At 47.2% G+C, this 22,379-nt stretch overlaps 1 protein-coding gene across 4 annotated transcripts in view; it reads left to right on the top strand.

Annotated features, from left to right (window-relative positions):
• The window catches only part of ASTN2 (astrotactin 2), a 993,079-nt gene that overhangs the window by 342,758 nt on the left and 627,942 nt on the right, over positions 1–22,379 (top strand). For all 4 annotated transcript variants that reach the window (XM_043927598.1, XM_043927599.1, XM_043927600.1 and 1 more), the window contains one exon: positions 2,122–2,229. In XM_043927598.1, coding sequence (XP_043783533.1) covers positions 2,122–2,229 — 108 coding nt within the window. The remainder of the gene's footprint in view (positions 1–2,121; positions 2,230–22,379) is intronic.

The raw sequence follows: 22,379 nt of genomic DNA on the forward strand, positions 1-22,379 counted from the left end.
GTGTGACCCTGGGCAGATTACTAAATTTCCTCCTGCCTTCATCTCTTCATCCGTTAAAAAGGGAAGGGAAGTATTCACCTTCTTCTTAGGGTTATTGCAAAGATTAAACAAGGCAATGCAAGCCGAGGGTTTAGAACTGTGCCTGGCAGAGAGCCAGCACTACAGAAGGGTTAGCTTTTCTTATGACAGTATCCTATTGCCTGATGGCTTTTCCAGCCTCCACTTCCCGCTGCCCCCATCACAGCTAACTGTCCCAGTACGAAAGACTCCTGTCTGAAGCCTGTCTGCCCCATTCACCATAACCTGCCATTTGTTTGGGAAAGGAGGGAAGATGAGAAAGAGGAGGAGAGAGGAAGGGAGAGAAGGTTTAGCTGGGATGGTTAAAACTACTGCGGTGGCATTAAAGGGTACGGGGTAGACTCCTGACAGGCAAATCCCTCCCTTTTCCTCTGCTGCCCGAACACAGCGGGAAGTATGACAGATGCTTCCTGTACATAAGGCAGCTATTTCATCTCATGCCCTCATTTTCCCCTTGGCCAAACATTATGTGTGGGTGAACCAAAGACCCTCCCTCTCTCCCTCCTTCCAGCTCTCTGCCTTCCTCCCTCCCTTCCTCCTTCCTTCCTTCTTCCCTTTTCTACAACAGTAAAATATTTTAATGGCAATTTTAAAAGCCTACTGGCCTCTGAGACCTCTGTTCTTCCACTGCTTCCAGAATCTCCATGGGGCGTCTGCCAACTCCATTTCAAAAAAGAGCCTTTACGTGGGGGAGTTGCATCTGGTCAACTCTGGAGTCCCCTGCTGTCTTCAGGTCCAGCTCTTAGTTGCTGGGAACTGGGGGGATTTGCACTAAGGGACAGGGGCAGCTCATGCTGAAGATGCCCGTGGGGACAGTGATCAGATGTTGTCCCTTTCTTTCCTCCATCCATTGCAACACACTACCTCCAGGAAGGAGGAAGACATGGATTATTTTTTGTTCCCATTTTCCAGAGCATTATACTGAGAGGCAGTGCGACAGTGGTTAAAACTTTGAGCTTGGCCATCAGTCACACCCACGTACCGAGTCTGACTTCACTCCCTGTTCGCAAATCACTTTCCTTTTCTGGACCTTGGTTCCTTCATCTGCAAAAGTGGGCGTCATGATGCTTCCCTCCCAAGAGGGCTTTGAATCTGGGGTGAGATGCTGGCTGCAGAGCTTATCACACAGCGCTTGGCACCTCATGCTTAAAGGACGGTCTGCGTTCGCTCTTGAACCTTCCGTGACATCCCAAATTAAGCTCCAGGGTGCTCGGTGTGGCCCTCGGGGGCTTCTCCTGGGTGGCACCCGCAGATCCTGCCAGTCAGCACGCTGCTGCGGTGCCTCCTCCTCCCGCCCACACTCCCCTCCCCCGCCAGGGATGCTCTTACCTCTCCTCCCACATCCAGTTTCTGCTACTGAAGCCCATCCGTCCTTCCAGCCCTGCCCTAAATCTACCCCTCACCCGTGAAGCCTTCCCAGGTCCTCCGTGTTGGGATGGATTGCCCTCTCCCGTATTCCCAGCATCCCACTGTGCGGGAAACATGGCCATGAATTAGGTTAAAGGCTCCTTCGGATCCCATTTGTCCCCATGACTAGCTTATGATCCCCTGGCTGGCAAGGACCGGGCGGCGTCTCTCTGTTTCCCCTGTGTCTGGCTCTGGGCCTGGTGTAGAGTAAGCACTGGACTGAAATTTGTGTGAAATTGAGTCACCTGGAATGCTTTTTTAGAGGCAGATCCATCATACAAAGCAACTGTGTACCTATCAATTACCTGGTACCCACCCAGGACCAGGTATTTTACATATCATACCTCCTTTAATCTTCAAAGCAACCCCACAAGATTAATAGCTTTTCCCCTACTTCAGACAGAAAGGACCCAGGACTCAGAAAAGGGAGGCATCTCCTCAAGGTCACACAGCCCCAAGGCTGCCAAGCCGTGATGAGAACCCAGGTCCACATCACTGCAGAGCCTGAACTCCTTCTATAAATCATGCCAACTCCGGGGTCACTTGGGGGTGGGGTTGCTGGTCTTTGGGATGGATGGGGGATTTAACAAGCTTCTGGAGGCCTGCAGTGACTGACAGATGGTGTTTCTTGCACAGGGGGCATCAGCTTTGGGAGAAACAAGGGGACGTCCGGGTCCGAGGCGGACGATGAAACGCAGCTGACATTCTACACGGAGCAGTACCGCAGCCGTCGCCGCAGCAAAGGTAACGGGATCCAGGAGAATGTTCCCAAACCAGGGTTTGCAGGAGGAAGGTCTGGGAAGCAGCTTTTGTGCTTCATGACAGATTCTAAATCTTCAACCTGGTCCCGATCCAGTTAACACTGAACCTGGCGTCCGATACCCTGTCTACCCATTCTCTATTTCTCTCTGACTTGCCCCATTCCTCAGAGGATTTGGAGATGGTTTTGTAAGTTTGTGTGCTTTTTTTCTTTTAAATCCATCACAATAAAGAATCAAATTGAAAGGAAAATCAGAGTAAGGAAAATGATTCAGACTCCGCTTAGATATATGCACGGTAATCCGTGCCATGCTGTGTTCTGTATTCTAGGAAGGGGCTGACAGCTTAACTCGGAGATTCTTAGCAACCAAAGTGCAAAATGAAACATGCTCAGCAGTCAAATGCACAGAGTCTGTGGGGGTAAAACCAGGGTTCGCCCAGGAGATCCTATTTACCTGATATAGAGACCAGATGGAGTTCTCCTGTTGGTCCCTGTAAACAGGACTCCCTGGGACTCTCTAGACAACGTTGTGTGTTTTCTGCAGAGAAAATCGGTACTGATGTTTGAATACATAATTTTTTTCTCATGATGACAGTGTAAGAAGACGTGAAAGTACTCAGGCAGGACCCCGTTACAGGGTTTAGACCGCGTGGCTGAGGTCCACGGTGCCCTGTGGTAAAATGTGCTCTCACTGTGTGTAAAATGTGCAGATTTCACTGTGGTAAAATGTGCTCTGAAATAGAGCATATTTCAGACCATCACCTGGGAATATAATTCCTCAATCCTGATGGCAAAGTAGCAAGTTCAAGATTGCAACCTTGGGAGAGAATTTAGGGTGCAAGCAGGTATTCCCAGCAAGGGATTAAGGGCATATCCATGAGCTTGGACCACGCCCTGGAGAGAATGGAGGTTCCCTCGTGAACATGACAGCAACTAATCTAGTTATGTGGCCATCTGTGCCCCCTAGTCCCCCAAAATGCATAAAAGGATTCTGCCCATGCATGATGGACAGTCACAGGACACAAATCATGTTGCTTCTCTGGGTGCCTTGAGCCTTCGGCGACTTATCTACCTATCGTATACCTCAGTTTTCTCTTCTGTGTAATGGGCCTTGGAACTGCCTCATAGATTTGGAGATGAATTTTGTTCTGTTGCATTAAAAAAGTATCATGGTGCCTGGTATATGCTAAGGGCAAATAGTTCAGTTCAGTCGCTCAGTCGTGTCCAACTCTTTGTGACCCCAAGAACCATAGCACACCAGGCCTCCCTGTCCATCACCAACCCCGGGAGTCTACCCAAACCCATGTCCATTGAGTCAGTTATGCCATCCAACCATCTCATCCTCTGTCGTCCCCTTCTCCTCCTGCCCTCAGTCCCACCCAGCATCAGGGTCTTTTCCAAAGAGTCAGCTCTTCGCATCAGGTGGCCAAAGTATTGGAGTGTCAGCCTCAGCATCAGTCCTTCCAATGAACACCCAGGACTGATCTCCTTTAGGAAGGACTGGTTGGATTTCCTTGCAGTCCAAGGGACTCTCAAGAGTCTTCTCCAACACCACAGTTCAAAAGCATCAATTCTTCATCACTCAGCTTTCTTCACAGTCCAACTCTCATATCCATGCATGACTACTGGAGAAACCATAGCCTTGACCAGATGGACCTTTGTTGGCAAAATAATGTCTCTGCTTTTTAATATGCTGTCTAGGTTGGTCATAACTTTGCTTCCAAGGAGTAAGCATCTTTTAATTTCATGGCTGCAATCACCATCTGCAGTGATTTTGGAGCCCCCCAAAATAAAGTCTGACACTGGTTCCACTGTCTCCCCATCTATTTCCCATGAGGCGACGGGACCAGATGCCGTGATCTTAGTTTTCTGAATGTTGAGCTTTAAGCCAACTTCTTCAGTCTCCTCATTCACTTTCATCAAGAGGCTCTTTAGTTCTCCTTCACTTTCTGCCATAAGGGTGGTTTCATCTGCATATCTGAGGTTATTGATATTTCTCCCAGCAATCTTGATTCCAGTTTTTGCTTCCTCCAGGCTAGCATGTCTCATGATGTACTCTGCATATGAGTTAAATAAGCAGGGTGACAATATACAGCCTTGAAGTACTCCTTTCCCGATTTGGAACCAGTCTGTTGTTCCATGTCCAGTTCTAACTGTTGCTTCCTGACCTGCATACAGGTTTCTCAAGGGGCAGGTCAGGTGGTCTGGTATTCCCATCTCTTTCAGAATTTTCCACAGTTTATTGTGATCCACACAGCCAAAGGCTTTGGCGTAGTCAATAAAGCAGAAATCAATGCTTTTCTGGAACTCTCTTGCTTTTTTGATGATCCAGTGGATGTTAGCAATTTTAACTCTGGTTCTTCTGCCTTTTCTAAAACCAGCTTGAACATCTGGAAGTTCATGGTTCACGTGTTGCTGAAGCCTGGATTGGAGAATTTTAAGCATTGCTTTACCAGCATGTGAGATGAGCGCAATTGTGCGGTAGTTTGAGCATTCTTTGAGATTGCCTTTCTTAGAGATTGGAATGAAAACTGACCTTTTCCAGTCCTGTGGCCACTGCTGAGTTTTCCAAATTTGCTGGCATATTGAGTGCAGCACTTTCACAGCATCATCTTTTAGGATTTGAAATAGCTCAGCTGGAATTTCATCACCTCCACTAGCTTTGTTCGTAGTGATGCTTTCTAAGCCCCACTTGACTTCATATTCCAGGATGTCTGGTTCTAGGTGAGTGACCACACCATTATGATTATCTGGGTCAAGAAGATCTTTTTTGTACAGTTCTTCTGTGTATTCTTGCCACCTCTTCCTAGTATCTTCTGCTTCTGTTAGGTCCCTACCATTTCTGTCCTTTATCAAGCCCATCTTTGCATGAAATGTTCCCTTGGTATCTCTAATTTTCTTGAAGAGATCTCTAGTCTTTCCCATTCTGTTGTTTTCCTCTATTTCTTTGCATTGATTGCTGAGGAAGGCTTTCTTCTCTCTCCTGGCTCTTCTTTGGAACTCTGCATTCAGATGGGTGTATCTTTCCTTTTCTCCTTTGCTTTTCGCTTCTCTTCTTTTCACAACTATTTGTAAGGCCTCCTCAGGCAGCCATTTTGCTGAGGCATTATGTTTTGTTTTTTGTTTTAATTAATTCTTACCGGCATATAGTTGATTTACAATGTTGTATTAGTTTCAGGTATACAGCAGGATGAATTCTCTATACGTACAAATATCCTCTCTTTTTTCAGATGCTATTCCCGAGCAGGTCATTACAGAGAATTGAGTAGAATTCTCTGTGCTGTATAGTAGGCTCTTATTATTATTCTGTGTTGCATACAATAGTGTATATATGTCAACCCCCATATCCGAATTTATCCCTCCTACTAAAAATAGGACTATCATATAATCCAGCCTGGAGAATCCCATGGGCAGAGGCGTCTGGCAGACTACAATCCTTAGGATCGCAGAGTCAGACACGACTGAGGGCCTAGCAATTTATGATCCAGCCACCCCTCTCCTGGGCATGTATCTGGAGAAAACTATAATCTGAAAAGATAAGTATACCCCAGTGTTCGTATCCGCGCTATTTCCAACAGCCATGACATGGACGCAGCGTAAATGTCCATCAACAGAGGAATGGATAAAGAAGATGTGCTGTGTGTGTACATATGAAAATACACACACAGATGCAGTGGAGCGTTTAGCCATGAAAGGAGGAGTTATAATGCCAGAGCCGTTCTCGTTGTTTTCTGTATCTCCTTACCCCTGCGCTGGTCACTGAAACGGCCCCCTAAAGGGGGTGCCTGCCTAGACCCAGCACCTGTGGAGGCATCTCGGACTCTGCAGACACTAGATACACTTCCCCTCACTCTTCCCCTGCCTCAGCCCTCCGGGATCTGCTGCAGTGGAGATTTAGCAGCTGGTGATGGGTGATTCTTGACCTGTCTTCTCCCTCCCCCAGTATGACAGCCAAAATTAGGGCTGGGGATGTCAATGAGTCTTCTCCAAAGAACTGGGCTATTTACAGCTAACTGGGAAGACATCCTTCATTGAGTGTGTCCCTATCTGTAAATCGGAGTTCAAGAAGAAAATCAAAAGCAAGCCACAGGACTTGAGATAAAGAATATGGCCCCGGGGCTCCATACACTTCATACATCTGGGCTGTGTGTCCCAGATGGCGAGAACGCCCGGGCTGTGATGCTCTGCCCGCCTCTCCCCCTCCCCGCCCCGAAACACACACACCTTCCTTCCGGGTCAGAGCCGACGCTGCTCTGTCCCTCTCCTCCCTGCAGTTGCTCATGGCCAATCTTTCTCCTCCTCCTCCGCCTCGTCTGTGTTGTGGATCTGTTTGCCTGTTTGTTTCTTTTCATCTCTCTCTCTTTTTTTTCCCTTTCCCCTTTCCTCTCTTCTCTCCTCCATCATCTTTCACTGCATTCTTCTCATTCCTCTGTCGTTTTTTTTTATTAATTAATTTATTTTAATTGGAGGCTAATTACTTTACAATATTGCAGTGGTTTTTTGTCACACATTGTCCATCTTGTTTTTTGTTCCCTTCTGCATCTCCCATGGTTTCCTTCTCTCTACATATTGCCTCTTCTAGCCTCTCCCTTGCCCCAACTCTGTGCTTTTTCTGACATGTCCTAGCGAACCCTTTCTCCCTACTTTTTTCCCTCTCTCCCACAATATCTCAACTCTTTGTCAAGCACCAACTATGTGTCTGGCCATGTTCTAGGCTATGGTGACAGAAACCAAACAATTTTTAAAAGCCCTGCCCTCACGCAGCTTGCATTATATCAAAATAGAAACATGTTAGATGGTGGGATTTCCTGAATCAAGAGTCAGCAACCTTTGTCTGTCAATGGTGAAGCACTAAACATTTTCAGCTTTGCAGAATATACAATCATCGTTGGAACTACTTAACGCTACCGCTGTACCTTGAAAGCTGCCACAGACAACACATAAAGGAATGAACGTGCATGTGTCCTAATCAAACTTTATTTCCAAAAACGGTTGCTGGTCCAGATTTCACCAGTGACCTTACAGTTTGCTGATCCCCTACCCTAAACATCCACATCATACAGATAGCCTGTAGGACTGGTCCAGGAAGCATGAATGCAGTCCCACAATGTTTTGTGAAATGAATCTGATCTCATGCCGTACATGGTCTTGCTGTCTAAGGGAGTCTCTTTGTCAGAGTTCTATGTTGGGTCAAGTAAATAATTATTCAATCCATCACTTGTTTAGGTATTTGATAGCATTAACTAATGAGGTAGTTGGATGCGGTAGCTTCCCACTTGTCCGAATTTCACCTTTATTAAGGAGAGATGGCGCTAGCAGAGGACCCTGGACTCACAGTCAGGAGATGGGTAGTGAAGTCTGTAGCCCCGCCACTCACTCAGTCACTGACCCTTGGCCAGTAAGTGCCCTCCTGGGGCCTCAGTTTTCCTAAGTTTTGTGAAACAAGTATAACTCCTGTCATCGAGTCTGAAGCTCATTCTAGTCTAACCTACATTTAGGGACTGAACACCCTGACTCAGCATGTTTCTGGGCAGCGTGGGAAACAGGACCTGGGCTCCCAGCCCCAAGGTGGTCGTAACCTCCTTGGAGGGGGCTGCAGCTCCCACAGAGGCATGATGCTGATGAGGGTAAGCGCGTGTGTAGCGAGGGTCCAGATGAGAAGCGCAGATGGCGCGTCCAGCCCCAGGCACAGTGCCGAGCAGGAGGCCGAGCGGCACAGCTGCCGCTGATGCCAGCAGCGCGAGCGCCCGGCAAGGACCTCCCAGCCCAGGTCTGCGCAGGTGCGATGGGGCCCTGGGCAAGTCTCTCTGGCTCTCTGGTTGCTCAGCCAGTTCTAGAAACCATGTTATCTCATTCCCAACTGCATACACTTTCCTCTAAGCTTCGGTGTTCAGTTCCCCAGGAAAGAGAACTAGGGCATGAATGCACCCTGGTTTAACTTATTTTTTCTTCTAGTTTCTTGGTTTAATCTGATGGTCCTTAAGCTAAGATTTTCTATTGTGATAAGAACACTTGAATTGTAAGCAAAGCTTTGTATGGATGTGTGAGTTACTTTTCCCCTTTTTTTTCTGTTTTGGCCGCATAACCTGTGAGGTCTTTGTTCCCCGATCAGGAATCAAACCTGCACCCCTTGCATTGGAAGCCCAGAGTCTTAACCACTGGACAGCCAAGAAAGTCTGATGTATGAACTTTTTTCATTTTGATTTTCTCCTGCCTACACACACACACAGAGCTGAATCATGTTTTAGAGTAAGTGGACAGGTAAGGGAAAGTTCAAGCCATATCTACAGAAAGGGAGGCCTTTGGGGATTGAGGGAAGGCGACCGTTCTGAAATATAACCTGAGAATGCCCGGATAGAGCAGAGACTCCAGGAAATGGGAACGGAGCAGAGTGAAAGCTGAACATCAGCAGAAGGGTTCCTGCTGAGTATGGAGCAGACGCGCATAGTGCCCTAGGGGTGGGGATGAGAGGTGCCAGGAGCTGGGCAGAGTCAAGCTATGGATCTGAGAATGATGGCTGCTGGGCTGCAGAAATAAGCAGGGGCCATGCCTTGGCCACTGGGGCACCCATCCCATCCTTTACCCAGCATTTCTCACCACATCACAGAGTTTCAGAATCAGCACTCAGGGGTCCAGATCCTTGCTCTGCTGTTCCCTAGCTGTGTGGCTTAGGCTGAGTCACTTTTCTTCTCTGAGCCTCAGTTTCCCCTAGGTAAAGGAAGACCAGTCTGGGATTAGCCCTTCTACTCTTCCTTAGGCTTTTTGCAGGGCTTAAAGGAAGGAAAGTGTGCAATGAACATGCTTAGCAGAGCATACCTACCACATGATCAGTGTTCACTAAATGGTAATCCGTTAAGCACAGGAAATGAATGGCTTGAGCTAAAGCATAGCTCCATGGCCTTTTTCCAATGTGTTGGTCTGCAAGTTGGTCTTGCTTCTGGTTGGGGGAGAAAACATTTTAGGTTAGAACATAGACTTGGTGGGCCTGGCCTCTTGGGGATGCGGTGACACGATTTTCTTCCTTCCCATCCTTGTCCCTTGCTAAGGACAGCCTCTTTCCCTGCGACATCTGCGGGTGTCCTCTTCCAGCCTGCAGGTTACGCCTCTAGGACCTGCTGCTCAGAAAAGAGTAAACAGTAAAGACAGATCGATTGGTGTTTAATCATCCTGTAAGGCTTTGTAGCTAGAGTAACCTGGGAAGAGTGCTACAAACCCAGGCTGTGGAGGGGACTTGGAACAGATGGTCCTGGTATCTGGGGTGCGTGTGGGGGTGCCTCGGAGAGAGAAGCAAGTCTCCAGGGTCCTTATTTCTGTCAACCTCCTCTGTCCAACTGACCTACTCTCCCTCCCAACAGGGACCCCTACTAAGGACAGAATGACTGGAGCTTAAGACAAAGGATTAGATGGCAGCCCCAGAGAGGAAAGCATCAGAGCTCTCGATGGGTTTGTCAGTCATCCTGGAGTGTGGAGCTGGGCAGAGGGAAAGCAGGGCAGGCTAGGACAGGATGGAGTGCAAGGGAGAGTTGGTGCCCGTGAGCTTGTGCAAAAAGGAGGGAGGCAGGAACAGAGGAGGAGGAGCCACACAAGAGAATGTAGTGAAACTACCGGAGGGCTTAAACCTGGGCCTCTGATCCTGGGTGCACCCTTGTTTGATTCTGAGGACTGAGCAAGACTCCAGACCTCAATTTCCTATCTGTCAATCAATGAGGTAGAACTTGATGCCCTCTAAGTTCCCAGTAATACCAGGCATGATGGAAACATAGGCACACGGAGGGAGAAAGAGGAGAAGCAAAGCAAAGCCATGCCTGGTTGATTGAATTCTCTCTGTACGTGTCTGTGCTCTTTCTATGAACCATCTTATAGAATTCCAAGTACTACCACAGGCAGGGATTGTGTCTGTATATTCGGCTTCCTCAGGTCCTCGCTGCACCAGGTCGGGTCTGCCGTTGTGGACACAGGCTCTCTAGTTGTGGGGGAAGGACTCTAGAGCCCTGGAGCTCAGTAGTTTCTGCGAACGGGCTTGGTTGCTCTGGGGCATGTGGGATCTTAGTTCCTTGACCAGGGACCGAACCCATGTCCCCTGTGTTGCAAGGGGATAGGGGTTCTTATCTACTGGACCACCAGAGAAGTCCCAAGGGACTTTTTTTTTTCTTTTGGTCATACCAAACTCCCAGTGCGATCTCAGTTCCCCAAACAGGAATCAAACCCATGTCCCCTGTAATGGAAGTGCAGAGTCCTAACCACGGACCACCAGGGCAATTCCCAGGAAGGGGTTGTTTTTACCTCTGTTTTTTCTGCTATGGAAACCGGGACTTAGAGAGGTTACTTACTTGAGATTACCACCAGGGAAGGGGAGCTGATATTTGGAATTAAGTGCTTTGGTCTCAAAATCCGCTCATATCACTATATGATTGAGATAATGCGTGTGCAGTGCGTACCACAGCCCTAGATATGTACTAAGGAGACGGGCTAGGTTCCCACGTCTGTGCTGGTCCTGAAAGCCTGACCAGACCCCTGGGAATATCCTGGTGTAAACTCTAACCCTCCAGAGAGCATCAGCCCGGGAGGAGCTAGGAGCAAAACTGGGGATGGTCGGAAGGATCTCGGACACTGAGACGTCACTGCAGCATCCGGCGGGCGCGGGGAGAGGCAGCCCCCGAAGGACCAGCCCTCCCAGGGCCCCGCCGTCGCTGGCGGTCCTGGTATTTGATCAGGGAGGGAAAAATACGTGACAAAGAGATCTTCCAGTGCTGTGCTGGTTCCAACCCATAGCAGTTGTGAGAGCCAGTATTACTCATCATTTCTAGCTCCGCTGTGAGTGATGTCATATTGGTAGCTTATAAGCAACTGTGGAAGAAGTATTTGTACCAGGGGCATATTGACAAGCAGTGCAATGCAAGCTTCCCTTTCCTCCTCAGAGCCCATTGTTAAATAAGTAAGAAATAAGCTATTAAGATTGTACAAACCAGAGAGCAAAAACTTTTCTTCTAGAAATAGTCTGAGCAATCCAGAATCTTTCCCAGAGGACGGAGCACTAGATCTGGGACAAAGCAAATTTGGACTCAGAGCATGTCTGCAGAAACAGAAGACAAGGTCAGCTGGGGAGGCTGGATATTTAGGGCCTGCGTAGGAGGATGGAGACTCTGGTGTTACCCACTTGAAGGATCGCTGAGTCCTAGGATCTGGGTCAGGTCAGAGCCGACAGTGGATCAGGTGTCCTCAGCTGTGTGGTTCAGAAAGGTTGTCAGAGCAGGGTAGTTCTCTGACCTAATTAAACCTCAGAGTCACTTGGAAAACTTAAAAATAATAATAATAGTTCTAAATACTTATCTCAGACACATTATATGGGAATATCTGGCCAAGGCATCTGGTATAAAATTCTCTTTCAATTCTAATTTTTGGCCAGATTTGAGAAAAAGCACTGTACAATTCCCCTGACATATTAGTGAATATTCCATGCCTGTTCTTATTCTGGCATTACCTCCCGCTGATTGTATCCCCCTTTTCCCATGCCAGGAACGTGACTTCCCATTCTAAGAGGAATGACAACTTAGAGTGACCATTTATTGTTGCTTTTGTGCCAGGTCTGTTGAATATTCACTAATGATTCTGTGTGATCTTTTACTGTCCTTGTCTCTCTATGCAGAAGAATGATAGTAAAACCTGGCAGAGGAATTTCTCCAAGGTCATAAAGTCAGTGAATGACAGGATGGAGTCTTGAGCCTCACTCCACTTGCTCCCCAAGTCCGGTGTCACCATACCACAGTCTCAGCCTCTAGGAGCATCTCACAGACTTTTAAACGCTTTCCGTCTGGTCATAACTCTTGCCCTGTGTGTGCATGCTCAGTCACTTCAGTTGTGTCTGACTCTTTGTGACCCCATGGACTGCAGCCCACCAGGCTCCTCTGTCCATGGGATTCTCCAGGCAAGAATACTGGAGTGGGTTGCCATGCCTTCCTACAGGGGATCTTCCCAACCCAGGGATTGAACCTGCATCTCCTGCGGCTCCTGAATTGTCAGGCGAGTTCTTTACCTCTGAGCCGCTGAGGAAGCCCAGTTCTTGCCTGGGTAGTTAGCTGTTTGTGATCTGTGGTAGATAGATGCCTTCCTCTGCAGGCTGTGCAGGCTTTCTAGAGATATTCTGGTTTCTCTCATGAAGAAACAAGATTGGGAGCTTGGATTTTTCGTACTGAAAGAACAGTAAAATGCAGAAATCTAGCTTTGATCTATGCCTGCATTTGGCCCTATTTGACAAGATGTGAGAGGAAAGTATGCATTCAGAAATTGTTATAGGCTCATAAACCCCCATCTAATGTCTCTCTTCTCTCCCTTCCCTCAAACCTCAGAGAAAACAGACGTTGGTTTTTTGTTGCCATTGTTTTCGCTCTTAAAGGTCCCTCCCAGACTAACTGTCCCCAAGCTGCAGACATCAAGCGGGCTTGGCAAACAAGGGTTCCTTGAATGCGTGGAGGAAGCCAGACAACTCCAAAAACTCCCTCCCCAAGCTCATGACAGTCCCTGAAATACTGTTTAAATTGTTCTTCTTTCTCCTCCTCCTTAGTGATGCCAGCCAGCTCAGCACCTGACCGCCTGGCGTCCAAGGGAGGGAGGCGGCTGTCAGAAATCAAATGGGAGACCAAAGGCGATAAAGCAAACATGTCGTTTTAGTTGCTTACACTGGCGAGGAGGAATAATCAGTCTCCCTTGCTTTCTTGTTTTTCAACTAGACTCAGCAGGATTCCCCCCACCCCTTTTCCTTCCACTGAGGGATTGTGACTACTTGCTTCCCTCCCAAGCATGAGCACTCTATCATTCACTTTCCCTTGCAATCCTGTGGGCCGGCGAGGTTCTCCTCCCCTGGTTCTCCTCCCCTGCAAAACCCTTTCCCAGATTTAGAGCTGAAACTGCTAACTGTGTGCCCAGCGCGTTATGAGATGCTTGTATGCATAACCTTATGTAGCCCTGGCTGTTAGTTTAGGTGACCTTGGACAAGTTAGTTGACTTTCCAGGTTTCAATTTCTTTTTCTAAACAATGAAGGTGAGGGGACTTCCCTCACAGTTCAGGGATTAAGACTCTGAACTTCCACTGCAAGGGACATGGGTTCAATCCCAGGTCAGGGGACTAAGATTCCACATGCCACATGGTGAGGCCAAAAAAAAAAAAATTTTTTTTTCATTTATTTTTATTAGTTGGAGGCTAATTGCTTTACAATATTGTAGTGGTTTTTGCCATACATTGACATGAATCAGCCATGGATTTACATGTGTTCCCCATCCCGATCCCCCTCCCGCCTCCCTCCCCAATAAATAAAATGGAGGTGAGAATCCCACTCTACAGGATTTGCGTGATAATCCGACAGGTCATATGTCACTATTGAAAGTGTTAGTTGCTCAGTTGTGTCCAACTCTTTGTGGCCCCATGGACTGTAGCCCACCAGGCTCCTCTGTCCATGGGATTCTCCAAGCAAGAATACTGGAGTGGGTTGCCATTCTATTCTCCAGGGGATCTTTCTGTCCCAGGGATTGAACCCATTTCTCTTGCATTACAGGCAGATTCTTTACCATCTGAGCCCCAGGGAAGCCCTATGTCACTAGAGTACAAGGTATATGAATGAAGATAATTTGAACAAGGCTGGGAAGGGTGAACTGACTCAGATCAAGAGAGACTTTGTCAAGTTCATTTATCTCTCTGTTCATTGAATCAGCTAATGTTTACTAAGTGTCTAATGGTGTTGAGACTGTATGCTAAGGATAGGGTGTAGAGTGGCAAACAGACCAATCAGGGACTGCCCTCATGAATCTTGCTAGAGAGAAATGGAGAGAGAAGGAGGACCTCACAAATAAATACATGAAGGTATGTATCACGTCACACTGTGAGACGTGCCACCGAAGAAAATATAGGGGGGGCATCCTATCATGGGGAAAGTCATGAAAGGTATCTTTGAGGAACCCATAGTAATGCTGGACCCTAATGATAGCTGACAGGTGGCCATGTGCTTAAGAAAACCCATCTCCAAGTGAGCAGGAGAGAGCCTGAACTTGAACCTACGTGAAATGGGGAGTGCCGGAAGGTTTTGGAAGAGAGTTGCATCATCCTGTGCCTGTTTTAAAAAAGATCACTCTCTCCACAGTGGAGGAAGAACTGGAGGGGGACGGACCAGTTAAAAGCAGGCTGCTGAGGTAGTGGTGGGGGCCCTCTGGGGGAGCATGTGTTGGAGTAGCTGCTGGGGATGTGTTAAAATACAGTTAGAGTCGGTGACCGATTGGCTGTAAGGTGAGCCTGTGAGGACTGCTGAAGGCAAGGGCTGGATTCTGGTGTGGGGGCTGGAGAGCATCACAGAACCAGGGAAGCTGGGAGTGGCAGGCTTTGGGGGTGGGGGGAAGGGATGAGCTCGTAGAGCTGATGCCTTGGGGTGCCTGCAGGACATCCAGATGCAGACACTGCCAACCAGCTCTGCGCCCAGGAGAGGTCTGATGGGGGAAAAGGAGTAGGAGTCAGCATTCCGTGGCTATGCATCACTTTCTGTTTCTGCTTAGCGAACGAACTTAGCAGCTCCAAACAACATACATTTATTATCCCGCAGTAGTTCTGCCGCTCAACAGTCCAGTTATGTTACTTTCAGGCTCTTTACTCAGAGTCTCAAATCGAGGCGTCGCCTTAGAGCTTTTATCTCAGCTGAGGCTTACGGCCTTCTTCCAAGCCCAGGTAGTCATTGGCAGGATTTGTTTCGTGCGTGACTGACATGCCTGCTCTGTACCTGCTGTGGGCAGGACCATTCCCGGTTCTTACAGGTCACGCCCATGGCTGTTCACAGCATGGCTTCCTCAAGGGTTGCTGGAGAGCATCTCTTTAGACTCATTTAATTTGGCCAGACCCACCCACGGTAAACTCCTATATGATTAACTCAGTCAGCTGCTTCTGGACTTTAATTATATCTGAAAAGAATCCTTTCAGCTTTCTCAGATAACATCATTTAATCACGGAGTGATATCCCATCATATTTACAGATCCAACCACGTTTAAGAAGAGGGGATGTGCAGAAAGTGTATAGGGCATGGAAGAGTCTTGCCGGTCATTGAAGAATTCAGAGCTCTGCTAGGTGGTAAATGAAGATGCAAGAGGAGTTGGCTGTGCTAGGAGGCGGTGTAGGCTGGAAACAGAAGAGTTCCAGGGTGTTCTGCTCAGTCATAGATTCAAGGTTGAAAATGTCCTTCTCTCAGCATCTCAGGTACAATCAAACCACCTGGCACTCTATGGGGAGGAAACAGATGTCCCAGCTCTGAGGCATTTGTCATGAGAGCAGCTTAGAGGCTGGGGAACATAGGGATTCAGGGGAGATCTGAAACTAACTCAGGTTCACAGAGTCAAACCCATTCTATGCTGGCCTGGAAAAGGACTTTTCCTTCATGGCTTCTGTTGAGCAAATTTGCTAACCATCTGTCTCTTCTAATTAGAGTCGATTCGGGGGAAAGTGTGGTCAAGTCTTGTTCTTGCCCTCAGATGCTGGAGAACCTTGGGCAAGTCTCTTTGGCTCTCCATTCATTCAGCTAGGGTGTAGTGTTTGAATAAATTATATCTGAGGCCTCCTCAAGCTCTGAAGTGCTATGCTCTGATTCACTGAACATGCATTATAGATTTCAGGAACAGCATGGCTTTCTTGGAAATCAGGGGTTAATAAGACATAAGACATGTTAATAAAACGCGGCTTCAGAGAATTCCCTGGTGGTCCAGTGGCTAAGAGTCTATGCTTTGACTACAGAGGCTGTGGGTTCAATCCCTGGTCAGGGAACTAAGATACTGTCTGCCATATGGCTCGGCCAATAAAAAAGGACATGGTTCCAGCCTTTGAGACGCTCCTCCTCTGGCTGTTGTCCGTGGAAAGAGTCAATACCGCTGACTCCTAAGCTCATCTCTCCACTGTAAAAATGCTCAAGGAACTGAGATGCTTCAACAACATTGGGAATGGTATGCTTATTGTTTTGTTTTGTTTTTTTAATCATTTTTCACCAGTGTAGAATCATGTAATAATACTAGTAGAGGAAAACAAAAACAAACAGGAACCTTCTAGACCAAAGAGCTTATTTCATTTTTCTTGTTCTTATTTGCATATATTTTTTCTCATCATTGCAACTTTAATCAACATACACATTTGCATTTGTTTTTTTTTTACTCAACATTGTATTATGACCATATTTTTTCCATGACACTACTCATTTTTCATGATGCTCTAAACCTGAAGATACTCATTGTAACATAATCTGAAATATTGAAAAATTAGAATGAGCCTGAATGTCCAACAATAGGAAAATGGCTAAGTAAATTACAGTGCATCAACTTGATGGAATATTATGCAGCCAGATAATTGTTGAGAATGATTTTTTAAGAAGGGCAGAATTCATAAACCACAGTGATTACTTCTGAGGACAAACATAACAGTTCATTTAAAAAATATATGTGGGTGAATAATGTTTATCATTAATACTCTGCCTGTTCTCTAAAGGAATTTGAATTGAGTGTTTTTGCTAGAGGTAATTGTACCAGTGGGCAATGCTTAATTTCTTTAGAAATAGGTGGTTGTGAATCTTTGCAGAGTGATCTTGCGAAGATCAATTTAACCCACTGGCTTCTGTTTTCTTCAGCTCTGTAAAGTCATAATTGTAGTTCCTTCTTCTAAGAGTGGTTTTGAGATTGAAATGGAACAATGCAAGTGAAGCGCTCAGCACAGTTCCTGGAAAATGCTAGGTGATGGATAAACTTGCCCACTTCTTTATACACTAGGATAAAGTAACTAGGTCAGAACATCTCCGAAGTTCACTTGGAATCTCGGAAACTGTTGTCTCTCCCTCTCCCCTTATTCATTCAAACCACTGTGTGTCTGGTCTTGGGATCCCTGGAGGCATGAATGCAATTCATCTTTATCTAATGGAGTAGAATAAAGAGGATAAAGACGAATCAAAATTAAATATCCAGATGGAACAGATCCTGGGTCATGAGAATGATCTCTTTGTACTCTGTCCTTGAATGATGTTTCGAGTAAAGTTACTTTCCTTTTTTAGCGTGGTTCCCAACTCTGTGTATGTAGGTAACATGTTTGGGTTTTTAAAACAGATACCTACCTTTGGGTTTTAACCCAGTTTTATTTAGTAGGTTTGAGGTGGAACCTGGGCATCTCTGAGTTTTGATCAAAGCTCTTCTGTTGGTGAGACTGGTGATCCATACACTCAAGGCATGTTCAGTCTGGCAGAGTGACCAAGATATAATGGAGAATACCAGATCCGCCAAATTCAGTGGCCTCCGTTTCTGCCTATAACCTTTCAATAATCACATAGATTTATTTATTTATTTTCAGCTGCGCTTGTTCCTCTTTGCTGCCTGTGGGCTGTCTTTGGTTGTGATGCAGGGGCTTCCCCCCGCGGCGGTTTCTGTGTTCCAGAGCACAGTCTCTGGGGTGCGCAGGCTCCACTAACTGGGCATGTGGGCTCAGAAGTTGCAGCAGGCTCTTGAGCATGGACTCAGTAGCTGTGGTGGACGGGCTTGGCTGACACGTGGCTTATGGGATGTTCTTGAACCAGGGATCGAACCTGTGTCCCCTGCATTGGCAGGCAGATGCTTAACCAATGGACCACTAAGGAAGCCCCAGTCAAACAGATTATCATTTTATGATGTCCTCTTGGCTCTACAATTCTGTGATTCTAATTGAAGAATACTTTCTGTTTTGTTTTTAGCAAATGTAAGGTAACATACTATTAGTTGTGTGCTAATAATGGCTGAGGAGGTTTAGAGTGAGATGTTGGATACATGGGGTCCAAAAATCAAAGCTGGCTGTCCAGAAAATAACAGTCTTGAAACAGATCTAAAGAAACAGATTTCTTTCTGATAGAGAAACTGGACGCAAGGAAAAGAGAGACTCTGCCCATCTCCAGAAGAGATCTCTAGCATGTGTTCCATCACTTAAGTCCAAGGTGATTTCAGTTCACATGACTAGTACTGGAAGCCTGCTCTGCGGGCCGTGGGGCTACAGAGGCAAGTGACGCATGGTCTTTGCCCTGTGCATCACACAGTCCAGTGGGGAAAGGATCAGATGGGCAATTATAGTAGAATTAAAAGGGCTGTGATAAAGGCTGGTGATGAATTCCATGATGGCACAGAGAAAGAGTACCTGGCCAGCTTGGTGGGAACAGGGTAGAAATGCTGGCATGGGAAATATTTAGGCTGAGTTCTGAAAAACAGGATGGAATTGTTGAAGGGAAAAAGGTCAGAGAAGACTATTCATATGGAAGGGATGATGAGTAGAGTGGGATCAAGCAAAATGCCTGGCATACTGTAGGACCTCAAAATAATTCCTGTTGAAAACAAGGAAGAAGAGAAGGAAGGATGCGTCTGCTTAGTTTCATTGAAATATAAACTCTCAGGAGCAGAGAGCTAGAGGTGACACTGGCCGGGTGCTTTGGACTTTATCATGATGACAATGGGAAGCCATCAAAGGATTTCAGCAAAGAAGTGATGTTTTGATGTGTGGTAGAAAGGTCACTTTAGCTTTTGTAGAAGCTGGGAAAGAGGGGAACAGGGATGGGGTGAGAGGGAGCAGCAGGTAGGAGACTATTGCAATAATTCAGGTGAGAAATGACACTGCCTGGCTTAAGGCAGGGGTGGTGGGGATGGAGAGCATCTCCTTTATTACAGGATGTAGTCAGAGGCCACACCCACCTACCTGCCTCACGTGGTCCAGCCCTATCACCATGGCAACAGCCTCTTTAACATCTCTGGCCAGAGGGAGTGATAACAACTCTTACATCTGTTCCTGGAGGTCCTGCCTCTGTTTTTCTTTTTTTTCTTCTTTTTTCCCCTTTGATTGTATCTGATCCAGCCTCACTGGGTAATTGAGTGTTTGAGAGTGAAAAATTATCTCAGCAGCTTGGCCCTTATCTTGACAGCGAAGCAGCACTTTTAATTTAATTTTGTTCGGAGACGCATGGGTAACAAATTTCACTAATCGCCCGGCTGTCGCCTTCCGCATGGTAACGAGCCGTTTGTTACCAGGCAGCCCAGCGTAAATACTTGTGGGGGAGCAGTCGGGGGACAGAGACAGGGGCTGGGGAGGAAGGAAGGGACAGCTGCAATCAATATTAGCTAGGCTGGGGCTGCCAGTCGTTATGGAATCAGAGATGGGAACCCAACTGTGAAACAAAGAGAGAGAGGCTTGAGAGTCAGATTCACCAGAGCTCTTGGCCTTGCTCTGCCTCTTTCTGTGTGGGTGTAACCTTGAGCAAGCGACTTCACTCTCTGCATCTCGAGTGTCTTGTCTGAGGTGTGGGTGCTAATCTTCCCTACCCGCTGGGTTCTGAGAGTTAAATGATGAACAATACAATTTTATATACCGCCAAGCATTATGCCATGATATTTTCAGTGCAGGTAAGGAACTTGAAGGAAAAGTTCTGGTCCCTCCCCTACATCTGATGTTTAAATTTCTTTCAGAACATCAGCTCCAGACTGTTGGCCAGCTTTTGCTTCTTCTCTCTGGATGCAGGGAGCTCACTCACTATGGAGGCAGCCAGTGGCTCTGACTCTCAGAACTGTCTTGCTTCACTGGCATGAAATATGCCTCGCTCAAGATTTCTTCCTTACCTTAGCCCCAGCCCTGCCCCTGGACCCCTGCAAGGAGTAGATTTGCAACCTCCTTGCTAAATACACTCCCTCCTGCCCAGATTGGGATTGTTTTTCTTGCATCCCAAGTGGCTCAGTGGTAGAGAATCCAGCTATCAATGCAGGAGATGCAGGTTCCATCCTTGGGTTGGGAAGATCCCCTGGAGGAGGAAATGACAACCTGCTTCAGTATTCTCGCCTGGAAAATTCCAAGGACAGAGGAGCCTGGCGGGCTACAGTTCATAGGGTCACAAAGAGTCAGACACGACTGAACGACTAAGCACACACGCACATCCAGATAAGAATACCCAGAAGAAATCGGTGCTAGAAAAACCCTTATAAGTCATGTGGCACAACTTTGCCTTTTACATATGGAAAAACTGAGGCCAAGAGAGAAGAAAATGCATTTTAAAAGAGCTGTCATTTATTGAGCATCCATTAGGGGCCGAGCACTTTACCTGTATTCTCATTTAGTCTTTGCAATGCAAGATCTTCTTCTGCCTTTGTAGGTGAGGAAATTGAAATCCAGAGAGAAAAAAGCAGTTCGCTCAAGTCACAGTTTAAATAAGCATCACAGAGCAGAGATTTCAGCTCACATCTAACTCCAAAGCCTGCAAGCGTCTGTGTAATTTTGGTCTCAAACTGCACAGCGAGTGAGCAGTAGAGATGGAACCAGAAATGAGGGTCCCTGGTTTTTGGTCATACTGCCAAGCTAAAAAGGGTGCCTCCCCAGGGATTGCTGTGGAAAAGGCGGCACAGTTCCCCCCCCCCCCCCCCCCCCCCCCCCCCCACAGTATCTGAACCAGAAAGCAAAGGAGACCATGAGAAAGCTGAAAAGCTAGCCAGTCAGTCTGTTCCTTCCCCTCCTCCCTGCCCCCGCCAGACGCCAGCCGCTGGATCGTTGGATCTGGATTTATGAGCCGTCTTGGTGTCTCTCTTTCTCTCCATCCTAGAGGGCCTGACTCTTCCCTCTCTCAGCTAATTAAAAACCCCAGCCTGGGCTGCCAGCCTTGGATCACAGGCTGCTGGGCAGAGGCTTTGACGCTGCTCTGATAAATCACCCCCGGGGGCTGCGGGAGGCTGGAGCCTTTGTCAGAGGGATTGAGCTCTGGGCTCAATCCAGGGCTCCTCTGGGACACTTGGGGACTGCTACAAATGGACCATGTCCACCCCTACTCACCCCAGAAGGGGCTTCATTAGAAAATAAGTAGAGATTGCCCAAAGCTGATGGGGTACGCGAGACACCAGAGTCATCTTTTGCAAGCATCTGTTGAATCATGTCATTCCCTCATATACCTGTGGCGGCGCCCTCTTGGCCTTCGTAATCACTTTTCCACTTCTTAGCCTGATGTGGGGTGCGGTGTAGCAGGCGTGGGAAGCCCTGACTTTGGGGATGGACAGCCTGAGTGTAGATCCTGGCTCTGCTGTTTCCTCACCTTAAATATGTTACTCAACCCCTCTGTGTTTCATGTTCTTCACTTATGAACTAGAAATTAAAAACTACATATTCACAGATAGGTATACATGTGTGTGTATATACATATGCGGGACTCACTGAGACACTGTGTATGCAGCCCTTAGCGTCATCTCCGGCATTCTGCTTTATCATCCTGTCCCTGCAGTTGCAGCTATCCCCACCCACCCTTTTTCCTTCCTTCCTTTCCTGTTCTGATTGCCATTGAAAGTGTTAATCACTTGGTTGTGTTTCCAACTCTTTGAGACCCCATGAACTGTAACCTACCAGGCTCCTATGACCATGGAATCGTCCAGGCAAGAATACTGGAGTATGTAGCTGTTCCCATCTCCAGGGGATCTTCCTGACCCAGGGGTGGAACCCAGGTCTCCTGCATTGCAAGCAGATTCTTTACTGTTTGAGCCACCTGTTACCTGTTGTTAATTTTTGCCAGAGTGGCCTCTCTAGCCTAAGATTCCATTCTGTCTTCTGCCCAGACACCCGCAACCACACCCTGCACGTCTTCACCTGCTACTGTTTGCTGTTGCAGTTGGGTGAGCCTGGAGTGTGTCAACCCCGCTCCATCTGATAAAGCCAGACTGTCCTGCTAGGTCTGCCTGGAATAAATGTCATCAGCTTTTCAGTGCTCACCCTGATCCCTCCAGACAAAGCATCCCCATGGCTCATTACCTGTGTCTCTCTTACCATCTGGTCCTTGTCGCTTCTTTAAAATCGTGGTTGGTCCTGTATGTCTCTGCTCCCCTCTTGAATGGTGACCAGGCGCAGTGACTTGCTCACACCTGTATTCCTAGTGTCTGAAACCATGTTTGATGTAGTAGGTGTGCAGTAAATGTTCCCAATTAGAATAAGAATCCCGGATAACCCCACTCCCTATATTGTTAAGGTTTTTCTTCCCCCCCCCCCCGCCCCCGATAGATCAGAAGCTTTGTTACTCATTCTGTTTTTCCCGGTGGGTGATAATGGCCTCACCCGGGCTGGTGTGGTATGAGCTCTTACCCTTCAGTGATGAATAGTGC

Source organism: Cervus elaphus, chromosome 16 (genome assembly GCF_910594005.1).
Source record: "Cervus elaphus chromosome 16, mCerEla1.1, whole genome shotgun sequence".
NCBI lineage: Eukaryota > Metazoa > Chordata > Mammalia > Artiodactyla > Cervidae > Cervus > Cervus elaphus.